Raw genomic sequence first — 14,387 nt, 5'->3', positions numbered from 1 at the left:
GATCCCCAACCCAGGTCCATGGACTGGCACCGGGCTGCGGCTTACCAGCAACCGGGCCGCGCAAACATGTAAAGCCCCATCGACTGGATGCAGGCAGCACATGAAACCACACGCCCTCTGGTCCATGGAAAAATCTTTCTCCACAGAACCGGTCCCTGGTGCCCAAAAGCTTGGAGGCCTCTGCTGTACAATATAATAAACAAGAAAGCGTGCTGGCAAACTAGGCATATTAAAAAACCTGTGTTCTGCTATAATTCACAGTTCATTCTAATTTCCTACTGAACATACTACACAATTTTCTGCACAAACTGTATTTTGCATTTCACTTTAAATGCAAACAGGAAGGCATCTATCAAAGTTTTATATACACTCTGAGTAACTTTATTAAAAATGGACCTTCTGCTCAGTAAACCATTCAACATACATAACACTGATGCAAAAAGCTATTTATCTTCCTTTTGTTCAGTAGAAATTTCATTTCAGACTTTCTGTAAGTTCAGAAATTCCAATTTTTCATCTCTTTGCTAATTTTACAGTCGTTTATAAGAATACAGCCTTAATATAAAAATGCAGAGCTTTATAAAAACAAGCAATTCTAAAAGTCAAAACTGATTATCTCCTACTAATGTGTTCCTTAAACAACATTTTCCCAAATAAAGTAGCCAAATGTGTTTTTTTTTACTAATTAAAAATAAACACAGCTTCAAATTTTACCAGAGTATGAAGAAGTTGACTGAAATACTGAGGGGTGGGAAGCAGAAGACTCTGTGAGATAATACAACCCCAATCTATATTTAAGAATGGGATATTCTACTCCCTCTGTCAACCCCTCTTCTCTCTAGCATGAATTCTATTCCATTATCTACATGCACAACATAACCCCTGCTGAATCAGGATGTTAAGGCTTATGTTAACACAGATCGTAAACATATTTAAAGTCTTTGAACTGCAGTCAACAAAGGTTTTGAAGTCCACAACCAGGTCAGCATTACTTATTACTAAGCCTCACTTCAACAGGATCTATACTTTAAGGCTTCTAAGACAAAGCATTTTAACATAGAGCATAATCTCTTTCTCACAAACTACTTTTTTTACCTTGGTGAAAAAGATAAGAAAAAGTATGTCACTCTAGTTAAGCCAGAAAGTCTAGCTTTTATAATTCCCAATTGCAAAACGAAATCCCTAAAATCAAGGAAGCAGGCAGGACTTCTGGGAAGAAAACAGGAAGGTTTCTGTCTGGACAGACCTTTAAGGCTGTGAATATTCTTTTTAAACTCACCAGGATATCAGATGTTGTACCCTTAGAGTGCCTACAAATATTTCCCCAGTTGTCACGATACAGTCTGCAACTTACAGCCACTGATTTAATGACCATTAAAAAAGTGCCTTATGACCGGTTCTCACACTTATGACAGTTTCAACATCCCCATGGTCACATGACCAAAATTTGGGCGCTTGGCAACTGGTATGTATTTATGATGGTGGCACTGTGCCAAGGCCACTAGATCACCATTTGAGACCTTCCCAGCCAGCTTGTGACAAGCAAAATTAATGGCGGAAGCCAGATTCACGGACACAAAATTCACTTAATAACAACTACAGTGATTGGCTTAACAACTGTGGCAAAAAGGTTGTAAAACGGAGCATGATGCACTTAACTACTGCCTTCCTTAGCAACAGAAATGTTGAGCTCAATGGTGTAAATCAAGGATTACCCATTATTCCTTCTTTAAGATTTTTTTTATTTTATTTTAACTAGGAAACTGAAATATTGCAAAGAATTGTACTCTTATATAATTTTCATTTTTCTCAAAGGCCCATAACCCAGTAAGAATTTTTTTTAAAGTAAGAATATCGTAAACAGTTGTTTTGTAAAAGTATTCCCCTATTTTGAAAATAGAAAGAAAATATTTGGAAAAAGCTAAAAAAAAAGGCAGGTACAAATCTCACTAGTAGCTTCCTGGGAAACGAATACTTTGTAACTGGTGTCTCCCACTATGCACTTTGTGGCAGTATGCAGAGAAAACATTCCAGCTATTCCAAGTGCAGTTACTGGTCTAAAATAATCCGAGATTCTCCTTACAGCCCCTCAATTTTATTTAGTCCAAATAGGCCAAAAGGCGACTTCTTATCTCAAATACATTACTAAACTGCAGGTAAACTGGGCATATAAGTGGTCTCTACTGGAAGCTTTTGTAATAATGCAGAATTCTAAGAGGTTTTGCGTTATTTATTTATTTGTTTGTTTAGGTTTTATTGGAATGCAGGCTATGCTTCAAGATACTGATAGCCCAGTCTATCAGTAGCAACAAACTTCAAAGTTGGTATTTGAAATGTGCTTTTCAGGTCTAAAGCCATCATCTATTCCCTATTCTTTTTCAGACTTTTCAAAGCAGTCAGAAAAAAGCATTATAAAGTCTCAGAGAATCTTTGCTAAAGCTGTTTTTAATCCTCTTAACTGGGTGGCGGGGGGGGGGGGGAGGGGAAATCCCCTTGCTTTGGATAAGCTAAAATATTGGCTTTTCTTATAAGTCTGAGAAACGTATTTTTATCAAGAACAGTAAAGTGTATTGTCCCAAGTAAGGATAGCAGCCTTATTTATTCAGCATCCTTACTTAAAAAATTCTTCCTCTTCAGTTTGCTTCAAAAAAAGAATTTCTTGCATATGTTTACAGAGAAAGCGCCAATAGGTTTATCTATGTTTATTTTAATATCCTTAAAATGTAGGTTCCACTTTTTACAACTACTATAACCATAGCCATTTTCTTGGGTTACAATTTTCTGAAAATAAACTAAATAATATTCAGTTAGGAATTGCTCATTCCTAGAAGACTCCAGTAGCAAACTGGTTCAAACTTCTCCTTAAAAGGAAGCCAGTCACAAAAGATGTTCCTTTTAAAATCCAAGTTACTTATATCATAAATTTTAGCTTTACAAATTTTTCCTTATTGCTAAAATAGTTAAGAAAACTTAATACTGTAGGGTTTAAATGGATAAAATAAATACTGAGATAACTCTAGACTAAGATAATAATAATAATAATAATAATAATAATAATAATAATAATAATAAGAAGAAGAAGAAGAAGAAGAAGAAGAAGAAGAAGAAGAAGAAGAAGAAGAAGAAGAAGAAGAAGAAGAAGAAGAAGAAGAAGAAGAAGTTGGAAGGGACCTTGGAGGTCATCTAATCCAACCCCCTGCTCAGGCAGGAAACCTTCCATTCTCCTTCCATTGTTTGGATTTAGGAGTATATAAACAGAGTAAGTACAAAGAAGTATAAAATTGTAAAGTATCTTTTACTGCATACTGGGGGGAAAAAGAAACAATTACCTCATAGCATGTGTCTGGTCTTAAACAATTATAAACATTTTTCTGCATAGCCAGCATATCTTGCAATAATCCCATCCAGTACTTCTCATTAACAGAAGGCTGCCTTTTAAGAGATACAAAAATATCAACATTTATAAAGCACATAATTAAGTTGCAAAATTAAAGGGGACTATGACATTATGATATAATCTCTTAAGTCTTGTGTGTGTGTATTACGACATCATAAATAAGATTCATAGTATAATCATCAGCAGACCGCAACTTGAACAAACTCTAGGTATTAACAGTGAGATTTAATACCAATTTTCCCAATATTAATAATTATTTATTATTCCAAATGCTGAATAGTATTTATTTCAAACTTACAAGTGGAAACAAAGTTAGTTATACAGATTCACTACCACTAAGAAGAGTGGCCTTACATTACACTGTACTCACTTTCTGGCTGTGTGCCGAGTCAATCTTATCATCAATTTCCGTGCTTCTTCTGGACTGTTCTTTGTGTCTTTTACAAAGAATACAGGTTTCCGGAGTCCATGTTTTTCCAAAAGCTCTGATACACTGCAATAATTGTCAAAAAATAACATCAATTGAACCACACAGTTCTTCCCAATTATATCACTAAGAGTCCCAAACAAAAGAGAAAGACTTTCTCTTAAAAGAAAAACACAATATTTTACTTATTTTTATGGTTGTGACACATAAAAACACCCTCTTCTTTCTTGGCAGAAATTAAATGCAATATGTACAAAATGAATAATCTGTATGATATTGATCAAGTGGTGCTGCACACCACATATACCCCCTTACTTTCTCTGAATATGTTTGCATAAATTTATTAAAGGCTGTTGCACTGTAAATCATTGGGATTCCCTAAGCATGAATGGCATTAGAACACCATAGTGCATGTACACTCAAATGCCACAATTCATACACATTTTTAATTTGCCATCTCTCAATTTAGAGTGTGGAAAGGATAGTGGATGGATTCTCATGAGGAACAGATTAACTAATCATCTACCTCTTTTAATTAACCAGCTAAGGCAATCTGGACAATAGTTTTTCAAGTTGATAATAACTTCTCTGCTAAGGTTGGTCAATCAAGAATAGATCAAATTTAATGTATGATATGGACACCAATGGTCTGTAGAAACTCATTCTTGGTGCTATGGATGAAGTACAACATGACATTCTGATATGAAGGAAGGGTTCTGTGCAATACCTCTGTCTTGGACAGATTACTTTCCATGCAGATTAAAATTGTTAGCCACTGTGAGTTTCAGTTGGAATAACAAAATGGCTGACATGGTCTGCTGTAGGCTCCTAATGAATCTAAACCTTGGAAATATTCTTGCCCTGATCAACATGGAGAAATTACTCAACTGTAGGCATTTTTCCTCCCAAGCATTTTGTTTTCTCTCACATAGCTATATCATTTTTGTCTATGTAACATAGCTACATTTCCACCTATTTACAGAAAAGCCATGGCTCAAAGAATAATTTCAGTGATGATTACAATAATACTTGCCCTATGGACCTTTTTCATCCTTACAAACCTGGTCTTCAGAATTATCCAATAAATACTGAACTAATAAAGTTAAAGTAGTGAGACATATAAGTTAAGAAAGGAACTTCTTACCTAAGAATTTCTTCCAATTCATCAACTTTATTGTGAAGATCAGTGGCAATGTCTGTTTCAAGGCTGGAAAAGATATAGGAAATTTGAATACATCACAATAAAAAATGTCACAATGAAGAAATAGGACTAAAAACCCACGGCCAGCATCATCAAGATTTGCTGAGATTAATTAAATTCACAGTTGATAGAAGATAGGTTTTTTTTCATGACACTGGAAGTACTTCCTTCCATTACCAAATTACACTACCTATATAAGGGTCTGCAGAGGCCAGTTCTCTTAATGTTCAAATTGTTGCCTTAAACAGAGTTAGACCATCAATCCATTTAGGAATGGCTGACATCAATTCTACTTAGCCTCAATGTGGGATCTTTATCATCCTTGCTGATGATGGTGAAGAAACTAAGATTGTTCACCTATAATGTACATGCTTTGCCATTGAAATAAAGTTTCTGTACAGCCTTCTCTCAAAAAAGATCATACATGTAGCATTATATTCCACTACTCCCTGGGACCACTGGATATTCCAGGCAATATGCATTTAAACTGAGTTTAGCAAATCCCAACTGAATTTTAAATATTTTATTTCTCAATCCTTCTACAACAAGCTCTCATCTGGTCTTTTACAGAGAGAATTGTCAACTGCCAATCTGAAGCTTTCTAGACAAAGAGGTGATGTTAAAATAAAGCATGGTCAGATGATGATTATATAAAATTATATAAGTCACTATAAGTCACATCATCCTTCAGATAGTGAAATTTATATAAATAACTGTGGATATCTCATAGGTATTAATGATGGCAAAAGTATTTTTTTAAAAAAAATCATCCCAGAATACTCAGTGTTTGAAAAATGACAATACTTACCCCAGACCTCTTTGAGGGAGGCATTCTAAGATATCATAGCACAGAGAAAGCTGGTCATCACGTTTGCAGCTGTAGATACATTCTAAAGCACTCATCATTAACAGAAGTTGATCTGAAATTATTTTTTGCTGACTCTAAGAGAGAAGGAAAGGTAATGGTCCATGGCTATGTTCCAGAGTGTTTGTCAGTTTGCTGTTAATGTCTCTAGTATCTCAGTACTCTAATACTCTGCACAATACTCTGTGTAGTGTCGGTACAGTTGTATAGTCAACCTAGTAAGATCTTTGTAAAAAAAAATCAAAATTTCAATTTGGTATTTTAGAAAATCATACTACCCATAATGGAAGCTCAGTAATGAACACAGGAATCGGGAGTGTGTGTTCAATTTATTTACTTCATTTTGAAAGCCTTCTAAATTGTGTTTTCATCAGGCAATTTATAAAAAGAAAGTATTTCTAATCATAAAGCTTTTAACTTAGTTTTGTGTTACTTTCTTACATACATAGCATTAACATATACTATAGTTTTAGTTTCCCTCCACTACTGCTTGCAGCCATTCTGTAATTGTATATTGCCCGCAAAATAAAATAAAAAAATCAAAACAAGAAACCACTCAAGATGGAGAATTATAAAGCACTGCACCAAGAAGTTACTATAAAGATCCCTTAAATCTCTTTTATTTTTACTGTCTCTGTATTTCACAATTCAGAAATTACATTCAGAACAAGTGCTTCATGTAAAATAAAGACTGACAATATAATCCATTGAGAACTAAGTCCCACCAAGTTCAATTGCATTTTCTACCAGGTTAGCTGATATAAGATTGCAACTCTGACACTCTCATTGGATTCCTTGGTGCTCATTATGACCATCCACAAGACTACTTAAAATTAGGACTGCACAAATTGTCTGAAATGGCATTTCACTTACAAGAGAAGCTGACACTGATGGAAGTTTATTATGGGTGCTTGAGACTTCTTGAAATCTTCTGGGCAAGTGTCCACAGGCTGAGAAGAAAATCTCATTTTCGAGGACTTTGGTTTTTAACTGATAAAATCTGCTTCATGTAAAGAGTTGCCTCAGTGGCAATGCCTAATTCCAAGTTCTAGGACGCCATTAGCCATTTAACAAATATTTGGACACCCTTTTTTCATATTAGTTCATTAAATAGTTTTCCATACCCCTAAACCATAAATTGAACTTACTAATGGTTTAGAATGTTCAAATATTTTCAAAGGGAATGTCAGGTCTTCCTTTGCCAATGTTACCAGGTACTCTCTGAGAAGCTCATTAGCAACACCTGGAGACTCATTTTCACACCGGTGTAGGAAGGGGACCATCCACTGGTAAGCATTTTTCACATATCTGTCTTCTGATGACTGGAAAATGAAATATCTTTTCATTAATCAGAGACGCAACATGAAATAAAGACAGAGCTACGCTAAATTAAGGTAAACGCAGCCCATAAATGTAGTTCAACATGTTTCCTTTTTCTGATCTTTAAGCTTTCTTTTTCTAATGCCACTGTAGAAGATTTTAGAATGCCACTGATGTTAAATTATGCCATGGCCCCACATAGATTTTACAGGACTTTCACCTTAACTCCCATCCATACTGGAGGGGGAAGTTTATCTGTTTATATAAAGGGTATATCCTGGATGGTACTTTCAGTAATACTGACCCCCCAGAAGGCATTCTGGCAGTGGTCCCCAATCTTTCTGGCTCCATGGACTGGGAGTGGCAACAGTGGTAGTAGTGGTGGGGTGGGGGAGGATGGTTTCATGCACACAACCTAATTCTGTACAACCTAATTCTGAACCTTTGTGCACTCACCCACTGCTTGAGTGCCCTGGTTCCCAACGGGCTGCAGACCAGTACCAGTCCATAGACCAGGAGTTGGGGACACCTGCATTAAGGGACTGGTTTCATACTCATCTAAAATGCAATGGTCCATACATTTAAATCTTCGTAGAGGATTTTAACCCCACAAAAATGAATTGGCTACAGATGTCTGACAGGTCATAATAAGCATGAAATTGATCCCATACTGCCTCTTTGTGGTCAATATCACTGTAAAAGCATATTTTATGTTGCACATTATACTGATCTCTTATCTCTTTATTAAAGTGAATTAATATTGTAATATGACTATTTTCAGATCTTTCTAGGGAAGAACAAACAATATGAACTAAAACCTCATAAGTACTGCTTTACAGAAAAGGTGGGGTAAATTATTATGAAAAAGGAAAGTGTTTAGTCCATTCTTAAGGGTTTTTTTTTCCCATATCAATCTTACTAGAGTACTCTGAAACTTTACCAAAAGCTTTCCTGAAGTAATGTTGCCAATGTTGTACTGATAAACAAATACATCAGCAACACAGAGAATATTAATTATGCCTCAGCTTTTCTCTTGGATTCTACCAATATCCAACTTACCCATTCTGGAAGCTTAAAATGTGAACTTTTTATGTTGTTGGCAATAAGCAACCCATTTCCCCCTCATTCAGAAAAGATTAATTGTCTTTGAGAAAGCAACACACCCATGTTATCTAAAATAAATGATGTTTATCAGAACATCAATCAGGGTTAAATTGTGTATCCAATCTTCTGAACTCCTAAGAGTAATTTTTTGTAGATGTAGATAAAAATAAGATGATTTCATGCAAGCTAAAAGGACTGTAATTTTGTGTGAGGCAAAATTTCATTGCAAAACAAAATTAACTCTTTTTTTCAATCTTACCCACCATGGGACAAAAACTAATACACATACATTTGACATTAACAGCCTTAGCTTCTCAATGTTTTCCATTTGCTGTAACTCTTTTAACTTCAAAGTAATGTCACATCCAGTCTCATAAACTAGTGTCTCCAATGTAACCAGATCATCACAGAGAGCGCGAAGACCAGGAATATTCCTTTCCATGCCAAGGCGAACCAATGAGAGAGCACAATCTACCTATTTACCACAAACAGAGAACAGAATTAAATTAGAATGTCAAACCATTAATGACTTACTAATCTTCAAGCAAGGTTTTCAGAACTGAAGAAAGTTGTTTCAAACACAATTCACAACTCTGATATAATGGTATTTTATATTGACCTATTAATACTAAACTTTGAAATTCAGTCATACCAGATATCAAACTGAGCAGATTTAATCCACAAAATTTCTTATACAGTTAACATATAGTATCTTATCTGAGATGAGGAATGGCTAGCTTTTATTTGGCTTCCAGCCAGACCTAAATCATTTGTCCCTATCTTCACTACAGAAGCCCTAGGACAGAGACTTGTACATGAAGTGTACATAAAAAATAGAGACAAATAGTTATGACAAATGAGGATTTTGTAAACCTCAATGGCAACTTGATCCTATGCTATCCATCTAAGAGATTTCAGGAAAGTGCATGTGAAATTGCTAATTTTCTAGCAATTGTTACAAATGTTACTTGTGTCTGACATTACTACTCTCTAAAATTGGCATGGCAAATAAGAATTTACATCTCTACACCTATGAGATAGAACATGCTGTCAGGCACCTTTCTCAGTTTCAGAAATAGAACTGTCACAACTTACTATAATTAATAGCTAATGTCTTGAACATTCACGAGGATACTGAGGTGGCTATAGCTGAAGAAAGACCACTTTCACAAAGCTTTCCTCTGAACAGGAACATAAGTAAAAGACAGCTGCTATATTATTTTAAGAATTTTTTAAAATTTATTTATACTCATACTGTGAATTTGAGACTAATGGACCTGTATATATAATCCTCTTTTTAAAAAGACACTGGACTAAAAGTAAAAGTGGCTTTTTTGAATGCAAACACAACTTTCGTCTTTTACAAGCACTTTAAAAGTGAGCCCTTCGAAATAGGCAGAAGCCCACAATAACATTCTTTTATAGTTTGGTGAACATTTTAAAACAGGAAGCTTATTTTAAATGTACTGATTATAGCTTAACAGAATAGTGGAAGGTATACTGACATCTCCCGCTTACCCATCTTTGTTGCTGAAAAAAACACTATAAAGCTATAAAAATTCTGTAATAAAACTAGTAACCTAATTCTTATGGTCATGGTTGTCCCAAAGGTGCTTTTTCAAAAGGCAACTTATTTTTAATTTTTATTTTAATTCCATTTATATCCCGCCCTTCTCCGAAGACTCAGGGCAGCTTACAAGCTTAGCAGTAGCCTTCATTCTATGTATATGCCTGCTAATTAGGGCTTTCACACACACCCCCAAGCGGCATTATTACAAAGTCCTGTACTTAGTTTTTCCCTGAAGATGTTTTACTTCTCATCCAGTCAGAACTAAGAAGCTTCTTGAATGAGAAGCAAAACGTCTTCAAGGAAAAACAAAGAAAGTCCTGTTGCCTTTTTCAAAAAGTACCTTTGGGGTAATATCCAAGGGGAAGCACAGCATATGAAATATAATCAGATTTAATTTATATGAAACTGTATGTTTTAACTCCACAAAAGAAAGTATATGAGGTCTTCAAAATAAAACACACACACACACACACACACACACATCCATAGTCTTGTGTTTACCTGCATAGAGTAATTTTCTATCTCCTCTGCTCGTTTCCAGTACCAGTCTGTTACTAAATCTATTGAAAGGTCAGTTGCTCTGTATTTCAACAATTCAGGTTGAGAGTCAAACAAAATTTCACTTTCATCTTGAAGAACTGGATCAATAATTAATCTGAGCATTACAAACAAAAATAAAGATGAGGAATCCAGAAATCAGATGATTATATGGAAAATGAACTGAACAACTAGTGGCTATAAAACTCAATATGATTAATTTCAAAGAAACATTACCAAAAAGAAAAAAGGACCTCCCCCCCCAAAAAAAAGCCATATCTATCTTGTATACCATATTAATAGTTCATGTTATTTTTATCTCCTCCTTTAGTGATTCAGGTATTTTTATTTCTAATTTTTACTTTCATTTTTAATTTCATTGTACTTGGGTATGCTACTTCTGATTGGCCCATGACCAAAACCGAATGTTATTACTATTACAAATCCTTTCCAAAGATTTAAAACACTGATATATTAGTCTTTAAATTAATTGTATTTCTCTTGTTTTAGTTGTTGTGACCCACTAGAATCGTTGAGAATTGGGTGATATACAAATTTGGTAGAGATAGATAGATAGATAGATAGATAGATAGATAGATAGATAGATAGATAGATAGATAGACAGACAGACAGACAGACAGACAATCTGATTCATTTCTCTTTTAAACATTTTATTCTGAGAAATTAGTATATTAAAAAAATCATAGAAAGGATATAATTTAAGATTTATACTGATATTTCTAGCACATAAAGGAAACAAAGGTGATTGCACCTACTGCATTTCCATTCATTACTAAGTAATTAAACCTTATTGCTGCATCAACAGGAGTTTATGTAAGTACACATTTTTATTACACTACTGGAAGTGAATAAATTAGTCTCTGTATACAAGCAGAAAAGTGTATCTAATGTACAAATGGGTTTCTCTTGTGTTCAGAAATTGTTCTCACAACAATTCTAACTGGGTGCAAAATTTTTGTCCAAGTACGAGTAAGAGCATTGTGATTAACTCCTGATTGCAACTCATGATGATAGGAGAATTGAGAATGGATATTGTCTTCTATCCTTGTTATCATGGTAGGAATTTTACTAAGTGGGTCTTACTAAGCAACCAAATTAACAATTTGACTCTATAGAGCAGGGGTGTCAAACTGCCGCCCATGGGCCAGATGTGTCATAGCAAAACTGTGCCCACCCTATTGCCAGCAATGGAAAAAGAAGTCATGATACCTTGCGACACGTCACGTGACGTTGTGAGTTTGACACCCCTGCTACAGAGCAACCTGCACCATTGTTCAAGAACAAGAAGTATACAGATATAACTTTGTGCATTTATACAGATTTCTGTGCATGACTACTTGCATTACAAAAAGTAAAGCGTTCAATGCCACTTTCTTATAAAAACCTGGGGTAGAAAGAAACTTTATGAGAAAACAGTCAGGGAAAGAGGAACAGACATGATAAAAATATTGTAAATAATTATTTCATTTTTTATTTAAAACATTTATATAGCCACCCATCTGGGTGGCTCTTCCTATAAGAAATTAAAGCAATATCAATTACACACCAAATACAGAATTGGGAAGTTCTGTACTTCTAAAAAGAAACAATTTAATCCCTATTATCTTGTCATATAAAAAGCTAGTTCTTTGAGCATAGGTTAATGCTACTAGAAACTTAGTTATGAGTAGAAGACCTAATGTAATGCCACCAACCGCAGGACATGATATTATTAGGAAAAAAACTCAGAGAAGAGGAAGTAGCCTCCATATAAGAAATCTATGGTTATTCAGATCATGGGAATAAAAAATTAAACTATATGTATCCCCAAACAAGGAAGCCAGCTCTGATTAATAAATCTAATTTTATCATAGCATATCCAAAGCTTTGAACTGTTCTTCATCTGTTTAGGACTTCAAGTTCTCTTAAGAAAGAGATGAAACAACTGCAAAAAGCTTATTGCATGCAAAATTATGGAAAAATAATGCAATATGTACAGTGGAGGTTTGGGTTATAAAGTTGACTGAACTTGCAGAAATAGAGAAGTTGACCACTTTGGTCATGGGAAAAAAAAGACTAAAAACTTTATGTTTTGTTGAAAAAACAAGAGTGAATTAATGATTTGGGGATTAAAAAGGGCTAAAGAGGATGGGGAAAAGATGGGGAAAAGAATTGGTTGATAATTATAATTATTCAATAGGAAGATTAGCAAATGTTTTCTTTTCATTCCTTTTTTCTTAATTTTTATCTTTTTTGTTGGCTTCTTTTGAATACTTTTACTGTATCAGAAATTCTAAAAGAAATATATATTAAAGAGAGAGCAAGAAAAGATGCAGATGGTACTCTGCTTTCAAAGGAGAATGCAGAAAGACTGCAGATGAAGGATTTCCCATGGATAGTTCCAACCAAACTTAAAAAGACTGAATCACTAATGCAAATATCAAATTAAATTAACATATACTTACTTGCATGGTGGCCCTTCACACCAATCTTCTTCTCTGTGTTTTTGCTCACTCCAAGGAACAATCTCAAGTGCACTTTCTCTGCAGCTGTGGCAAAAATAGAAACAACAGACAAGTTACAAAGGCAACTGAAAAAAGAGACTTATTACTGTTTTGCACACGTACAACCATTGCAGCATCCCCATGGTTACGTGATCAAAATTCAGACACTTGGCAATTGACTCATATTTATGATGGTTACAGCATCCTGGGGTCATGTGATCATCTTTTGCAATCTAGGGCAACCAGATTCGGTTGTTACTGACTTAACAACTACAGTGATTCACTTAACAACCGTGGCAAGAAAGTTGCAAAAATGGGGCAAAACTCACAACAAATATCTCACTTAGCAACAGAAATTCTGGGCTCAATTGTGGTCGTTAAGTTGAGGACTACCTGTATGCCATGTGTTAAAAATCTAATCTAATGAAATGCACAGTTTGGCTTTTGGAGTACATGATCATGGTTGATCAACCGCAACGCTCTCCATTACATTACTACTTCCAATAGTCATAGTTTTTCACTAGTCAAAAGTATAGTGATGAACAATGGCACAAAATGTACAAGCTTTGCCTGTTCACTTACGAGATCTAAGATGGCAGTGGTTGACCAGAAAGTTAATCTTGTAATTACAATGGACAACTAAGTGAAAATGTAAGTAGTGTGCAGTTCTTATGAGAAAGGCAAATTCTCTATTTGAAATAATTAGAAAGGGAATTGAAAATAAAACTGTCAACAGAATTCTGTCCTTGTGCAAATCTATGGTTAGAGTACTGTCTACAGTTCTTGTGACCTCACCTTAAGAACATTAAGGAAAATTTTGTTTTCAAGTCAGTTTTTGACTGCTGGCAAATGTCTGGATTAGTCCCTGCTGTTTTCTTGGCAAAGTTTTTTTCAGAATTGGTTTGTCCTTGTCTCCTTCCTAGGGCTGAGAAAGAGTGACTGGCTTAAGGTCATCCAGCTGGCTTTATGTCTCAGGTGGGATTAGAATTTACATCTCCTAGTTTCTAGCCTTAATCACACTATGGCAGCTGGGAAACTTTTTTTATTCCAAAAATAAGTAAATATAAAACCATCACCACCCAAAAGGGAAAAAAGGGAGAAGAGGAAAGACTACAGTATGGGAAGACATATAAAGACCTATAAAGCCCTAAATGGCATGGGTCCGGATTATCTTAGGGAGCACCTGCTGCCAGCATCCACTTCCCATCGTCCTGTGCGCTCCCACAGGGAGGGCCTCCTCAGGGTCCCGCCGGTCAGGGAGTGCCGGCGGGCAATCCCCAGGGGGAGAGCGTTCTCAGTAGGCGCGCCCGCCCTATGGAATCAGCTGCTTGTGGAACTCCGGATCGCCCTTGACCTTCGCTCGTTTCGCCGGGACCTAAAAACTTGGCTATTTGACTTAGCCGGCCTGGACTGAGGGGTTTTAAGGTTTTAAATTTTAAATTTTAAACTGTTTTGGGGCTAT

The 14,387-nt window shown here is 35.4% G+C and overlaps 1 protein-coding gene across 2 annotated transcripts in view; it reads right to left on the bottom strand.

The window, feature by feature from the left end:
- NBAS (NBAS subunit of NRZ tethering complex) overlaps positions 1 to 14,387 on the bottom strand; it is a 175,961-nt gene that overhangs the window by 93,470 nt on the left and 68,104 nt on the right. For both annotated transcript variants that reach the window (XM_083348576.1, XM_083348577.1), the window contains exons 22-29: positions 12,887 to 12,970; positions 10,386 to 10,539; positions 8,604 to 8,789; positions 7,039 to 7,212; positions 5,834 to 5,967; positions 4,969 to 5,031; positions 3,768 to 3,890; positions 3,330 to 3,432 (exon numbers count right to left, since the gene is read on the bottom strand). In XM_083348576.1, the coding sequence (XP_083204702.1) occupies positions 3,330 to 3,432; positions 3,768 to 3,890; positions 4,969 to 5,031; positions 5,834 to 5,967; positions 7,039 to 7,212; positions 8,604 to 8,789; positions 10,386 to 10,539; positions 12,887 to 12,970 (1,021 nt within the window). The remainder of the gene's footprint in view (positions 1 to 3,329; positions 3,433 to 3,767; positions 3,891 to 4,968; positions 5,032 to 5,833; positions 5,968 to 7,038; positions 7,213 to 8,603; positions 8,790 to 10,385; positions 10,540 to 12,886; positions 12,971 to 14,387) is intronic.

Source organism: Vipera ursinii, assembly GCF_947247035.1.
Source record: "Vipera ursinii genome assembly, chromosome: 1".
Lineage (NCBI taxonomy): Eukaryota > Metazoa > Chordata > Lepidosauria > Squamata > Viperidae > Vipera > Vipera ursinii.
The sequence above is the reverse complement of the archived record's forward strand: the minus strand, read 5'-3'. Positions and strand labels throughout refer to the sequence as shown.